The 12885-nt window shown below is 40.8% G+C and overlaps 1 protein-coding gene across 1 annotated transcript in view; it reads left to right on the top strand.

Annotated features, from left to right (window-relative positions):
- MOV10L1 (Mov10 like RNA helicase 1) overlaps positions 1-8813 on the top strand; it is a 51977-nt gene extending 43164 nt beyond the window's left edge. The window contains exons 23-26 of the mRNA XM_063135011.1: positions 2418-2567; positions 4025-4132; positions 4696-4833; positions 8692-8813. Coding sequence (XP_062991081.1) covers positions 2418-2567; positions 4025-4132; positions 4696-4833; positions 8692-8787 — 492 coding nt within the window. The 3' untranslated portion in view covers positions 8788-8813. The remainder of the gene's footprint in view (positions 1-2417; positions 2568-4024; positions 4133-4695; positions 4834-8691) is intronic.
- The last annotated feature ends 4072 nt before the right edge of the window (positions 8814-12885 follow it).

Here is a 12885-nt window from a genome sequence, read left to right as displayed (position 1 = left end):
TCAAAGGCACACAATACCTGATCCCTACATACAGGACCCCACTTTCTCAAGGCTGCCCAAGAAATGCACAGTCACAAAAGCTTCAGGAGAGACAGGAAGAAGTTGCAAAGTAAAACAGAGTCATTGCAGAGGCCATCAGTGAGGGAGGAAGCAGCAGCCAGGCACCTCTCCACCGTGCCTGGGTTCAGCTCCAGCTGAGAGCCCCCTCCTGTAACTGCTGAACTTCGCAATTAAGACTGTAGTGCCTGAATTTGCTTTCCTTTTCCCCCTCCTCTTCCTCCCTCCCAATCCCCTTTCCTTTTCTGTCATGTCTTTTAGATTGTAAGCCTGTGGGCAGGGACTGTCAAGAAATACTTTTGTAAGGCGCCGTGAGAGCCTTTTTTGGCTGAATGGCGGCATAAAAATGCTTAAATAAATAAATAAAATAAATAAACAGGAAGTGGCCCAGATCACTTAAGGCGGTAGCCTGCAGCATATCGTAATTGCCTGCCTGGGTGACAACTCGGACCAGACAATGATAGTAGCATTCCTGCAAATTCATCCAAGTTTGCGAAGTAATGATTACTTTAGAAATTATTTGCTTGAAATTAATTATATGGGTAAAATAATTACCGTATTTTCCGGCGTATAAGACGACTGGGCATATAAGACGACCCCCAACTTTTGAGAAGATCTTCCTGGGTTAAAAAGTCATCTTATACTGGGTGTATAAGACGACCCCCAACTTTTGAGAAGATTTTCCTGGGTTAAAAAGTAGTCTTATACGCCAGAAAATACAGTATATGGAAAGGGGGTTGGGTTGCTTTACATGCTAAGTTTTTTTTGTTTTTGTTTTTTTTAAAGGAATCCCATCTCTTGAGGGTGTAGGGCAGGGTCTGTATAATCCTGATGACATGGCAATGCATCCAAAAGTTCACCGAGTGGTTACTTAAAGAAATTAATGGACTTGCTTCAGAAAAATTAATTCTATGGTTGCTTTGCTTTGCTAAGTGCCATTGTCTCTTATTATGTGTTTGACCAATGTAATGTTTTGAAAACTTGTGCTGCTTGCCAACTTGCATGCCTTTCAACCTGCAATGCCATATAACATTTTTAATGCTGTGCCACATGTCCTGCTATGCTGCATGGTTAATTAGAATGCATTAGTTATTGCAGCCAGAAACTCCCAACTCTGTTTAATGTGGCTTGGTGACTGTCCATAGAATATGGGCATTACTGCAATGTTTCTCTTTCCTTGCTTTCCAGGGTAACATATCCCATCACATTCACAATGAACACAATTGAGGCCCTAATAGTTAGTTAGTTATGTGCCTTCAGACTCAGTTTTTCAGGCTGACTTTAGCCACCAAGCTCTGAATCAAGGAGATGAGACCAGACACTCCCACTCTGACATTCCAGCAATGTGCGAACAACAGAAGAAACTCATATACTTGCAAGTTCAGTCCGTCGTGATACCAGACATTGGACTGATTAACAGGATGTCAGTGCAGGGATGCTTTTTTCCGCTTTCTCTGCTTGCTGTTGGCAGGGGTAGGGCACAAGGAATGGGTGGAGACAGTGATGTCCAAGACTTGAGATCTCTTTCTGAGAAGAACAAGACGCACAAGGCATCCAGGAGCCGTATTGATGACTGGGTGCAGCTAGCAATGTTAAGCAAAGCAGATGTTGCCAGAAACTGGACATCAAAGGCTACCATGCACCTATGAGGAAATACAGCCAAGAAATCAAGAACAACAAATACATCCTGTCCAAAAACATGGACTGCATACACTTCATAGAATCATAGAGTTGGAAGGGGCCTATAAGGCCATCAAGTCCAACTCTCTGTTCAGTGCAAGATTCTACCTTAAAGCGTATCTGTGGAACTTTTAAACCAGCACTTTGTGGACAATGATAAGAGAGAGCAGTCAGACTATCAAGGAATTTTCTGAGTACTGGTTATCTTGTGGCATCCGTCAATGTAGCCATGGAATTTCAGAATTCAGTATTCAGAGATCCCTCAAAGACCATGGCAAAAGATTGCATCAAGGAGGAGATGAAGAGTGCTGCTTTTGTTGGCATTGAAATTGATAATTCCACAGACATTTCTACAGATAGCCAAAATGTTCTGATATTCTGGTACCTTGACAAAGAGGGTGCACCAGTGGGGTGTTTCTATGGTTTCACACTGCTGCAGTTATTCTAGGGCCCAAAACATCACTACAGTCTTGCTCTAGCAGCTGACAGAATTACTCCTTGAGAGTGACAAGAAGAAAATCGTCGCTCAGAGCTACAGTGGTGCCAGTCTGAGGGGTTTTTACTTTTATTAATGCCTGCAGTGTAATTGCTATCACAAAAATAGGGCAGGATATACTTTTAAAAATAAAGAAAGAGTATATTGCTTTTCATGGTTTTCTTTTCTTGCCTTCCCAATGCAGGGCACTGAATTGCGAGAAGGCTATAATCCTTCTTGGTTCAATCCTACAGAAGCAGTCCAAGTAATGCGTTATTGTTGCCTTCTTGCTAAAAGCATCACTAATACAGTGTCAGAGATGGACATTGGAGTGATTACACCTTACCGAAAGCAGGTAGAGCTCCATTTTATAGAGTACTATTATGGTAATGCTGTTATTTTTTGTGTGTGGTTTGGAATATTGAACGTTCTTGTTTGCTTTGGTGTTTTTGTAAGCTGCCTTGAAGGGTTTTAAAAGCCATGTCAGTGGGATATAAATTTCAAAACTAAAAAAATACATTTTAATATCATGCTAGAAGGTTAGGGTTAGGGTCATGTGTGATGGTACATTAACAAATGTTGATTTTGCCATTTCATTAGAGATAGTGGAAAAGCATAGCCTCTCATGAGAAATTTCCCAAAGACATTGCAGTCCCGGAAGAGCAAACTTCCTTTGCCTTGTCTTCTAAAGTAATTAAATTTGACTGGTAACTTGGCTGGTTGTTTATTGCATTTCTCAGAAGAAATGCACTTATTTGGGAAGTTTATTCTTCTGTTCTTCAATTACTTGCCGGATTTTTTATCTACCACAGCTGAAAATTTAGTTTCAAACTATGTTCTACAGAAAACTTTGGTTCCTTAGAAGCATATTAGCGGTGCCTCGTTTAGAAGAACAGTGACGGCAGACTGTGCCCTGAAAAAAGACTTTCCTGATCTTTCCTTTTCTCTATTGGGTGTTTTAAGGTGCAGTCTTACTTCTTGTAATAGCTAGGCCCAATAGACTTTGGTCAGGACCTTGCATCGAAGTGCATGTTCCAGAATCATTTTCAACATTCAATGCTCACTTAGACGATAGACTACACGGATGGGTTTGTCATAGGGAAAAGCAAAAGAGTATTTTCAGTGTATATTTAGGTACTCCAAATGTGCTTCCAAAATCATCTCTCTCCAGCAGTCTTACTGCATCTGCTAGTGACTAGCTAGTGATTAGCAAGGCCAACAACAACCATCAGTGCCAAAGAGTTCCAAATTACAATAACAGGTAGTTTTCCTATTAGGGTACTTCCTGGTTTGCTTTTATATGTCTGGGGAAGGCAATATTTAGAAAAAACTGAAAGCCACAGGACGTGAGCCTCTCCAAGAGGATTCTCTGGTAGTTGCTTGAAGGTATCCTTTGCTATGGACAAACACTTCAGTAGAACTGGAAGGGCCAGGAAAAGAGTGGATACCTCCCTTAAATATATGGACCCTTACTTGAGGGTCCATAAAAAGTTCCTGATTTTTAAGGCGGCTTAAATTGAAACACTTCTCCAAATGGAACTTTTTCGTACATTACTTCTGCTTTTTTAAATCTTTACTTTGAGAGATATGAAGAATTTATGACTTGACAAAAGCCATGGTATGACAACGATAGTAGAATCAAGTAGATGAAAGCAATTCAAAATTTTTAGAAAATAGAATTCAAAGGAATTAAATATTTTCAATTTCAGCGGTTGAATTTTTTAAAATCAAACCATTATGTTCTCTTATGTTGAAAGCTAATTCTGAAATATCATAACTGAAAAGTAATTGTTACATTGTCCCTATTTTTAGGTAGAAAAAATCAGAATTCTCTTACGTACTGTGGGTCTAATGGACATCAAAGTTGGCTCAGTAGAAGAGTTTCAAGGGCAAGAATTCCTAGTGATCATCATATCAACAGTATGTATTGAGGCACAATTTGTGTGTGTTGTACCCAAGTGATGGTCAAAAACTGGATGCTGAAGCAGCAGGAGGATGCCAGAATAGGTGGTATTGTTAGTGTCTAGCAAAGAGGTTAGGTACGGATGTTGATAGACAACACAGTCCTCTGCTTGCCTACTCATGAGGATGTCCCAATGTGTTACAACAAAGCTGACTCTCAGGAAAGCGTGCAAAGGATTGCAGCCCAAGTATGGTTTTGTTTAAAAGGCAGCGATGCTACGTACCCTGTACTGTGTGATTTCTGAGGATTATAATTCAAGGAAAGGCTTGGCGGTTGATGTCGAGTTTTCATTTTTCCTCTTAAAATGTACCTCTTGACTTGCTATCAGATTTCTTTTGAGCTACTGAGTTATGGTTGTGCAGCACAAGGTTGGGTCTAACAAAGCTGACTGCCTGTACTACACAAGATGCTATTGTGGGTCTTGGGCATTCCAAGAGGGAGGGATTGTATATCCACACACCTATACAATTACCTCCATCAGTCTTGACCTTTGAACTTGATGTTGTTGCTTGTATTCCAGGTCCGGTCAAATGAAACTTCATTCCATGATGAAAGATACTTTTTAGGCTTCCTTACTAATGCAAAGCGCTTTAATGTGGCCATTACCAGACCCAAGGCATTGCTCATTATAGTCGGAAATCCTCATGTGCTTGTCAAAGTAAGGCTTGCTTGTTTTATCATCTAATTCATGTTGGTTTGATTCCATTAGTAGTGTTTATTTCACAGAAGTAGATAGCAACTTGCCTGTCTTTATCTACAGTATGAATATCATTGTAAAAGTCATTATGTTAGTACTTTTCATTTTGACCAAGAAGTGAGCACCCCAGTTCAGCCACCCCAGAACTTCGGTGTGAGGGGGAGAATGCCAAAAAACATAAAATTTTAAAAACTGGATATTTATTTATTTATTTGCAAGCACAATGGCTTCCATAGCTGCTACCAAGCACCAAAAGGGTCAAAATTAGCTTGGTACTCTGTAGCAGCTATGGGTGCCATTTAAAATGTATTATTGTCCTGGGTTTTGGCATCTGCGGGGGGACACAAGGGGTGGGTCGGGGGAATAGCCTCTGGACCCACTTCTGATTTAGACCATATTCACATCTGTTCATCCATGCCAGCATTTCTGCTTTAGGAAATATTAACCACTGTGGGGAGTGGAAACAGTAATGACATGAAATGTAGCAAACATGGCTGTATTAAATGATGGAACAGCACGAGAGGCCACAGGAAGGTGTTGACTGGAGCCAAAGGAACCAAAGTTTGCCAGTGGAAACGTAGCTTGATAAGTGGTTTTCAGAGTATTTCACATTTCTTATTTTTCGTAATTGACTACTGGGCTAGTCCAAGACATTTTGTTGTAGGAGGCAAAGGACTAGATGGCACCCACCCCTTTCCACATATAGGAGCTGACTGGACTGGCAAAGGAATCTTACCTCAAAACTGGTGACAGAGCAGCAAGCTTGGGGAACAAGACAGGTTGTTTGGCACAAATTGCTCTGTCCTCAAACACCTTGCTACTGTTCTGCACAGCCAAGCATTGTTTCCAGATCAGGGGTCTGGAAACAAAGCCCTATGAAAAGAGACTGAAAGAACTGGGCATGTTTAGCCTGGAGAAGAGAAGATTGAGGGGAGACATGAGAGCACTCTTCAAATACTTAAAAGGTTGTCACACAGAGGAGGGCCAGGATCTCTTCTCGATCCTCCCAGAGTGCAGGACACGGAATAACGGGCTCAAGTTAAAGGAAGCCAGATTCCGGCTGGACATCAGGAAAAACTTCCTGACTGTTAGAGCAGTACGGCAATGGAACCAATTACCTAGGGAGGTTGTGGGCTCTCCCACACTAGAGGCATTCAAGAGGAAGCTGGACAACCATCTGTCAGGGATGTTTTAGGGTGGATTCCTGCATTGATCAGGGGGTTGGACTCGATAGCCTTGTAGGCCCCTTCCAACTCTGCTATTCTATGATTCTACCTGAGATGGATGTTTCACTCTGCCTAATGGTAGGGCTGGCCCTGATCATGGTTGGCTTGGGGCTGTTTCTAAGTATCAGAAAAGTACTAATGGTAGACTGTCTATAGAAAGACTTAGGGTAGTATTCAATGGTATTCCTACACAGACCCGTTGATGTGTATGAGTCGAGTTTATATAGGACTACCATTGGATACTGCCCTTAGTCTGCATCTTTGCCACAAAGTAGAGTGTTTTTTAAAGCAACAGCATACTGCATGTACGGCTGGTACTATTGTAACAGGTTAAGTTGTCATTTTTTTAGCCACTAGAGTGAGACTGTTCCATTTCTTACAAATAAGTCAAAGTTATTATGAGGTGGGAGAAACTTTGGCCCTCACTGAAAGGGCACTTGAAACAGGTGCATGTCTTCTATTTCTGTCCTCTGTCTCATGAGCATTATTTTCCTCTGCTTATAGCTGTTTTGAGTCACAGTAATAACGATTTGAGTAAACATGGCGTGTTTCTGATAGGTCACGCTTTCATCATTAAAGACTATTTCTTCTTCGGCACTGAATAAGTCCTAATGTTAACTGTATAACCTTAGCTGTGTTGTCTTGACCAGCTCTAATACCCACTGCCCCTTTTTGCTACTGTGGCCCAAGACATTTCGTAAGCAATGAATACCACACAGTAAAAATTCAGGATGATAACATGTTTTCTATACCTTTATCTATGCTATTGAGTTTAAACTCTAAAGCACCCTTCCCCAAACTGGCACCCTTCAGATATTTTGAAGTACAATTTCCAGGATTCCTGACAATTGACATGATGGCTAGAGCTGATGAGAACTGAAGTCCACAACATTTGGAGAGCACCAGGTTGGGGAAAGCTATTCTAAAGATTAAAACTTATTCTGAGATCCACCTAAACTGAAATGCATGCAGTCTATGGAAAGTCATCCCCCAAATGGGACACAAGGATGATTATATACCCCAGCACTACCACTCTTCCCACAGGACGTTTAGCTTCAAGAGAAAGAAGGAAAAAACATTCATTATATTCAGATTGAAGATGTTTGTGTTTATCTGAAGTGAGCTCTTAGCTGTGAAATTTATGTGGCAATAAATTTGTTTAAAGCTATTTTACCCTACAAACTTACATTGTTTTATACCATATTCACTGTCATGGTATTCCCTCGCGCATTGTAAGAATTGCGATTTGGTCAGCGTGCTGATACTCCTGTTAGAGATTTTTAACCCCACTCACAAAAATAGAGTTGCTAGGCTTCCCTGGGTAGAGAGGGAATGGCTCAATTCACACAACACATTTCTCTACACAGTGTGAAAACTCCACTCAACAGTTGAGTTTGTAGGGGGTACTCGCCACACAACATGTTCTAACTCCACCATTATGTGACTGTGGGCTACCGTGGAGTTGAGTAAAATTCAACATGGCGTTTGAGTGACAGTTCCTCCACCCTCTCTCCTCCCCCAGTCCTGATGGTATCCCATCAGCCATTGCTGCAAAAAACAACAATTCTGGTAGCTCTCCTAGAGCAGCACTCGCTTCTTTAGCCACTCTTGCCAGAGAACTCTGTAGCCAGTGGGAAAAGTCAACACAATGCAATGAGAAACTCCACGGAGCCCTCCACACAACACAAACAACACAAACGTTGTGCAGGAACTCTCCTCTGCACAGCATAGATATTCAGTGTGGTGTGTTTTATAAAACACATTTCTCAACGTTGGTGTAAAAACTCCACTGTGGAGTTCTAAAACCACCATTGAAAAATGTGTTGTCTGAACTGAGCTAATGAAAGCAGGCTAAATGAGTAATATAGATTTTCATTTTACAAGAGGATTCTTTGTTTTTCACAATTTCACAAACCACAGCATGGCTAAGCATTACGAAGCAACATTGCATCCTTATCCAAAGTGATGTGGAAGTAATTAAAGGATAACATGATTTGGAAGGGAATAAATTGGGACCAGAAATTGTCTTGCTTCTCCATCCCAATCACCAATTCACAAGAGGATGGTAGCACAAAACACCTGGCCAGCTTAAGCATGCCTCTTTTTTAAAAAAAGTTTTTTTAATGTTCTGCTCTTGGAACATTAAGATAGCTTCCAGGGCCTTTAGAAAAAACTGCACTGAATAGTCACCAAATCACAATTTTCAAAGATCTACCATAACTAGGTGGGCTTTCATTTTACCTTTTTTTCCTTTTCCAGTTATAGTAGAGTTCTAAAACCCAGCAAAGATTGAGGAACAAATGCATATTTGCTTCATCAAAGAGCACATCTGACAGTTACTTCTTGTATATTGCAGATCAGAGTGAGAAGTTAGAATATGCTTAATGCTGTACAACTCACACAATGCCACCTTTCCTAGCAACACATAGTTATGTGAAATCCATCTGCATATAACTTAAACATGTATTCCTTTTAAAGGCCTACTGGTTCCAAATACTTTAAGAATATCATTTGGTGTACTGTCCATTGCAATATATTTTTTAGCATAATTAATAAATAGTAAAGGTTTTACAATCTTCCTTGTTTTGGTCAGGATCCCTGCTTTACTGCTCTCTTGGAATACAGTTTGACAAATGGAGTTTACATTGGCTGTGACTTACCACGAGAACTAGAAAATCAAAACGAGTGAGTGTCTTTTCAGTACTGTTGTGGAGAGAAGAAATAAGTATTGATAGATCAGTAGTGTCTCTTTGTTAAAAAAAAAACACCTTAAACCCCCTCTTTTACAAAGGGGGAGAGAAACTACCACTACTGTTACTGTATCTAAAAATAAAGTGTGTGTATGTGTGTTCATGCATACATACAGTTATAAAATAACTGAAGCTGCAATGCTGTGCTCCCTAGTTTAAATCTCCCTCCACCTGTATTGCGGGTAGATGAACCTCAACCCATTGTTACTCTGCCTTCAATGCTCCAGTAATCATGAACATAAGGGGACATTCCGAATGTGAAGGCTTTGCCTTCCTTACTTTCCTTCCAACCGCCATGCCGTAAGAGCCCAACAGGACTTTGGATGTGGTGAGGTTTCTATCATGGATTCTCTTTTACTCCCACCCTCATTGAATTGTTCTTCCAGTAAAAAAAAAATTAACTCAGAGCCCTTCTAGAGCTTTGACAGATTGTGGGGAGAAACAACTTTTGCCAATATATACCAAGAATAGGTGAACTTATAACCATACTGATATACAAAAAGGTACTGGCTCAGTTCAGACAACATGTTAGTCAACGCAGCATGAAAACTCCACTCAACGGTTGAGTTTTTAGGGGGTACTACCCAGACAACATGTTCTAATTCCACCATTGTGTGACTGTGGGCTACAGTGGAGTTGAGTAAAATCCATCATGGTGTTTGATTGACAGTTCCTCTGCCCTCTCTCCTCCACCGGTCCTCCCAATGGTATCCCATCAGCCGTTAATGCAAATAAACCAATCCTAGTAGCTCTCCTAGAGAGGCACTTGCTCTTTTCGCCACTCTTGCCAGGGAATTCTAGCCAGTGGGAAAAGTTAACTCAACAGAACAAAACAATCCGTGGAGCCCACCACGCAACACAACCATTGTGCAGGAACTCTTCTCTGCACAGCGTTGATATTCTGTGTGGAGTGTTTTCCAAAAAACCTCCACCATCGTGTGGAGTTTCCCCGCCAGACAACACATTTCTCAACAGTGGTGTAAGAACTCCTCCATGGAGTTCTAAAACCACTGTTGAGAAATGTGTTGTCTGAATTGAGCCACTGGCTGACTTTTAGACATGTGAAACACAACATCTGTAGACGATGTGTGTTTTGGATTTTGAGATATTTGTGTGGATATCAATGTTAGAGCTACATGTAATACTGGACAGTTCAGTGAGTGGTGAAAATTCTGTTTCCGTTCCCAGCGTTCTGTATGAAGACAGCATGAGTATTAAAGCTGTTCAAGTATGCAAGATAGATAAATTCTGTGTTGTTTTTGTCTGTCACCACTATTCTCAGCTCTCTGGATTTGGTTTTTTAGTTAAAATATGTTTAATAAAAGAGGGTCAATTCATGTTTGTTTTATCACTTGTCTTATTTTGTTAATCTACAGGTGTGATTAAAAAGAATTGCCTTTCTACCTGATAAACCTCCTTGACCATATCTTTTTGTCTGTCGAAGATTTGATGAAGAATATAAAGCAAGCACTTCACTGGCAGATTTAGAACTTTTTTCACAGTTGGTAAAAAGGATATGGCTTAAAAAAGGATATTTGTTAAATTATAATTATGATTTCAAAGTTAATGTATTTTTATGCCGTAGAAATCACAAACGTGATTAAAGTTTTCTGCATGTTGTGATTTGTCTTGTGGCCTTATAGATGGTGAACCAGTCATAACTGAGCCCCATCCTTATGCAAATATTGGCAGCAGATCTGCTTTTACACAACCTAATGAAATAATCTCCTCCCTGACTTAACAACCCTCCAAGGTGTTCGCTATCTTTCTTTGGCTAGGAAGCAGAATGGCAAGCAAATCTCTCCAGCACTCTCCACATGTGATTAATGGACAAGTTTCCCTCTCAGTGGGTTCTTCCTCTTACCATGATGATTAAAGGATCCCTTCCCATCTTAAAAGCACATCAGGAAAGCCAACTATCTCTTCTTTTCCCCAATACCTCTCACATACCTCTCTTGGGAGACTATTCAAGATTCTGGAATCATGACTAAAAAGTCCCTTTCTCTAGTGCCCACCAGGCATGCCTCCAGTCACAGGGGCATCCAAAGAAGTGCTTCCAGAGGTCAAGTGAAGTTGTCAGGCAATCTCATGGTTAGAAGGCAATTCGTAAAATACTCTGGTCCCAAGCTGGTTAGGCTTTGAGTCTTTTTTTAAAAAGTAGTGATTTGAAATGAGTTTAGAAATAAATTGTCATGCTGGTAAAGGATCAGTATAATCGGGATTTTAAGCCTCAATTTGTTCACCCTCATCCATTAGTGAACTCTGAACTGGTATCAGTGCAGAACTTCTGCTTCCCCATAATCAAACGATAGATAGAAAAGATAGATGGGTGATATATGATACCATGATATATGGAGTCTCCGTGAGTCCTGGCATTCCTGGATACAGGATCTAGAGCCTATTGTTGGCCCTACTGCAGCCCTTCGTGCACCATTGCATCCAGTTAAATTAGGGGTGAGGGGGGAAATGCAGTCATCCATTTTGGGTTAGTCAGATGATGGAATCATGCCTCACATCTCTCCTGTTTTAAAGTCTTAATTTCTCCAAAGAAAATTATTACTTCAGGTAATAATTAAGCCCTTGAATCATTTTAAAAGAGCCTTGTGTGGCGTAGAGCGGTAAAGCAGTTTCTGCAGCTGAAACTCTCCCCACGGCCAGAGTTCGATCCCAGTGGAAGCTGGTTTCAGGCAACCGGCTCGGGTTGACTCAGCCTTCCATCCTCCCGAGGTGGGTAAAATGAGTACCCAGTTAGCTGGGGGAAAGGTAATAACGGCCGGGGAAGGCAACGGCAAACCACCCCGCTATAAGGCCTGCCAAGAAAACGTCAGCGAAAGCTGGCGTCCCTCCAAGAGTCAGTAATGATTCAGTGCTTGCACGAGAGGTTCCTTTCCTTCCTTGAATCATTTTAAACTATATAAAAAAGTTTGAATTTCTCAATGTATGTTTAAACCATCATGAATTAAAATGCGGTGTAACTTTAGTGTAACTTTTATGGGAGGTAGCAGATACCTTTTCACTTCTAGCAGTCTTTGTCACAGCCCAAGGGCAGCTTACAGGTGATACAGACACAAAAATGTAATTAATGCTTATCACAATCCCACACATACATAAAAATAATAAAAAATAAAACTAATACTCCTTAAGTGGAAAATAATTTTAAGTACTACAAAAGTGGGAGTTCATAAGCTGTGCCATTGCTATAACACACTTGCCCCCACCCCGTCTGTAGTATGGCCTGTCGCTGAATGTACTTGCTGATTGTAATTTCAATTCTTACCTTTTTAAAGCTTTGCACTTGGGTACCTTAGGGAGCACCTGCTTCTTTATGTGTGACTACTAGGATTCTGATCAACATGTGTGCTGCAAGTCTCCCTTGTGGGGATGAGCTGTGTACCAGAGAGAGTGCAACTTGTGCAACTGAGGACTAAACAACACACTACATTAAATGCATAGTGTATAGCCAATCCTAACTTTTTAAAACAAACAAACAAACATTAGTGTAAGTAGGTGGGGCCCTGATCCAGGCAAAGACCACTGGGTGAAATTAGGGGGATTTAAACCTTCCTACCCAGTCACTCTCCTGCCACCTTGCCCCCATGGCAGCAGGGAATAAAGAACGAATAAAACTTTTAATTGGTGCTAATTAAGGTGTGTGTTTTCTTTATCTCCCCCTCACTGTGCCCCCCTGCAAATTTAGGAGAGGAAACAGTTGGGTGGGGAAGTTTAGCTTCTGTGTGCAGTGGGTCTGACTGAGATGGGGGGCCGTCACTTAAACTCTAAATTTTTTTTAGGTAAGATACTGTAGTTTAGCCCCAATTCTGCAGTTCAAGTAAAGTTGCATTTTAGCAGATAGAGACTATTACATAAAGTTTGAGTTAAAATTTAGTAAAAGTTTGATTCCTTTGAATTTTGTTGACTCAAAAAAAAACCACCCTCACTTACCAGCCATAGGTTCGTAAGTCTTCCAATGCCTGCTTGATTATTTATGTTTTAATACTTGTAGACTGCCTTTCCACAAAAGTCACTAAGGAGGCGCA

This window comes from Elgaria multicarinata, chromosome 9 (genome assembly GCF_023053635.1).
Source record: "Elgaria multicarinata webbii isolate HBS135686 ecotype San Diego chromosome 9, rElgMul1.1.pri, whole genome shotgun sequence".
In the NCBI taxonomy this organism is placed as follows: domain Eukaryota; kingdom Metazoa; phylum Chordata; class Lepidosauria; order Squamata; family Anguidae; genus Elgaria; species Elgaria multicarinata.
This window is presented reverse-complemented; position numbering and strand designations above follow the sequence as displayed.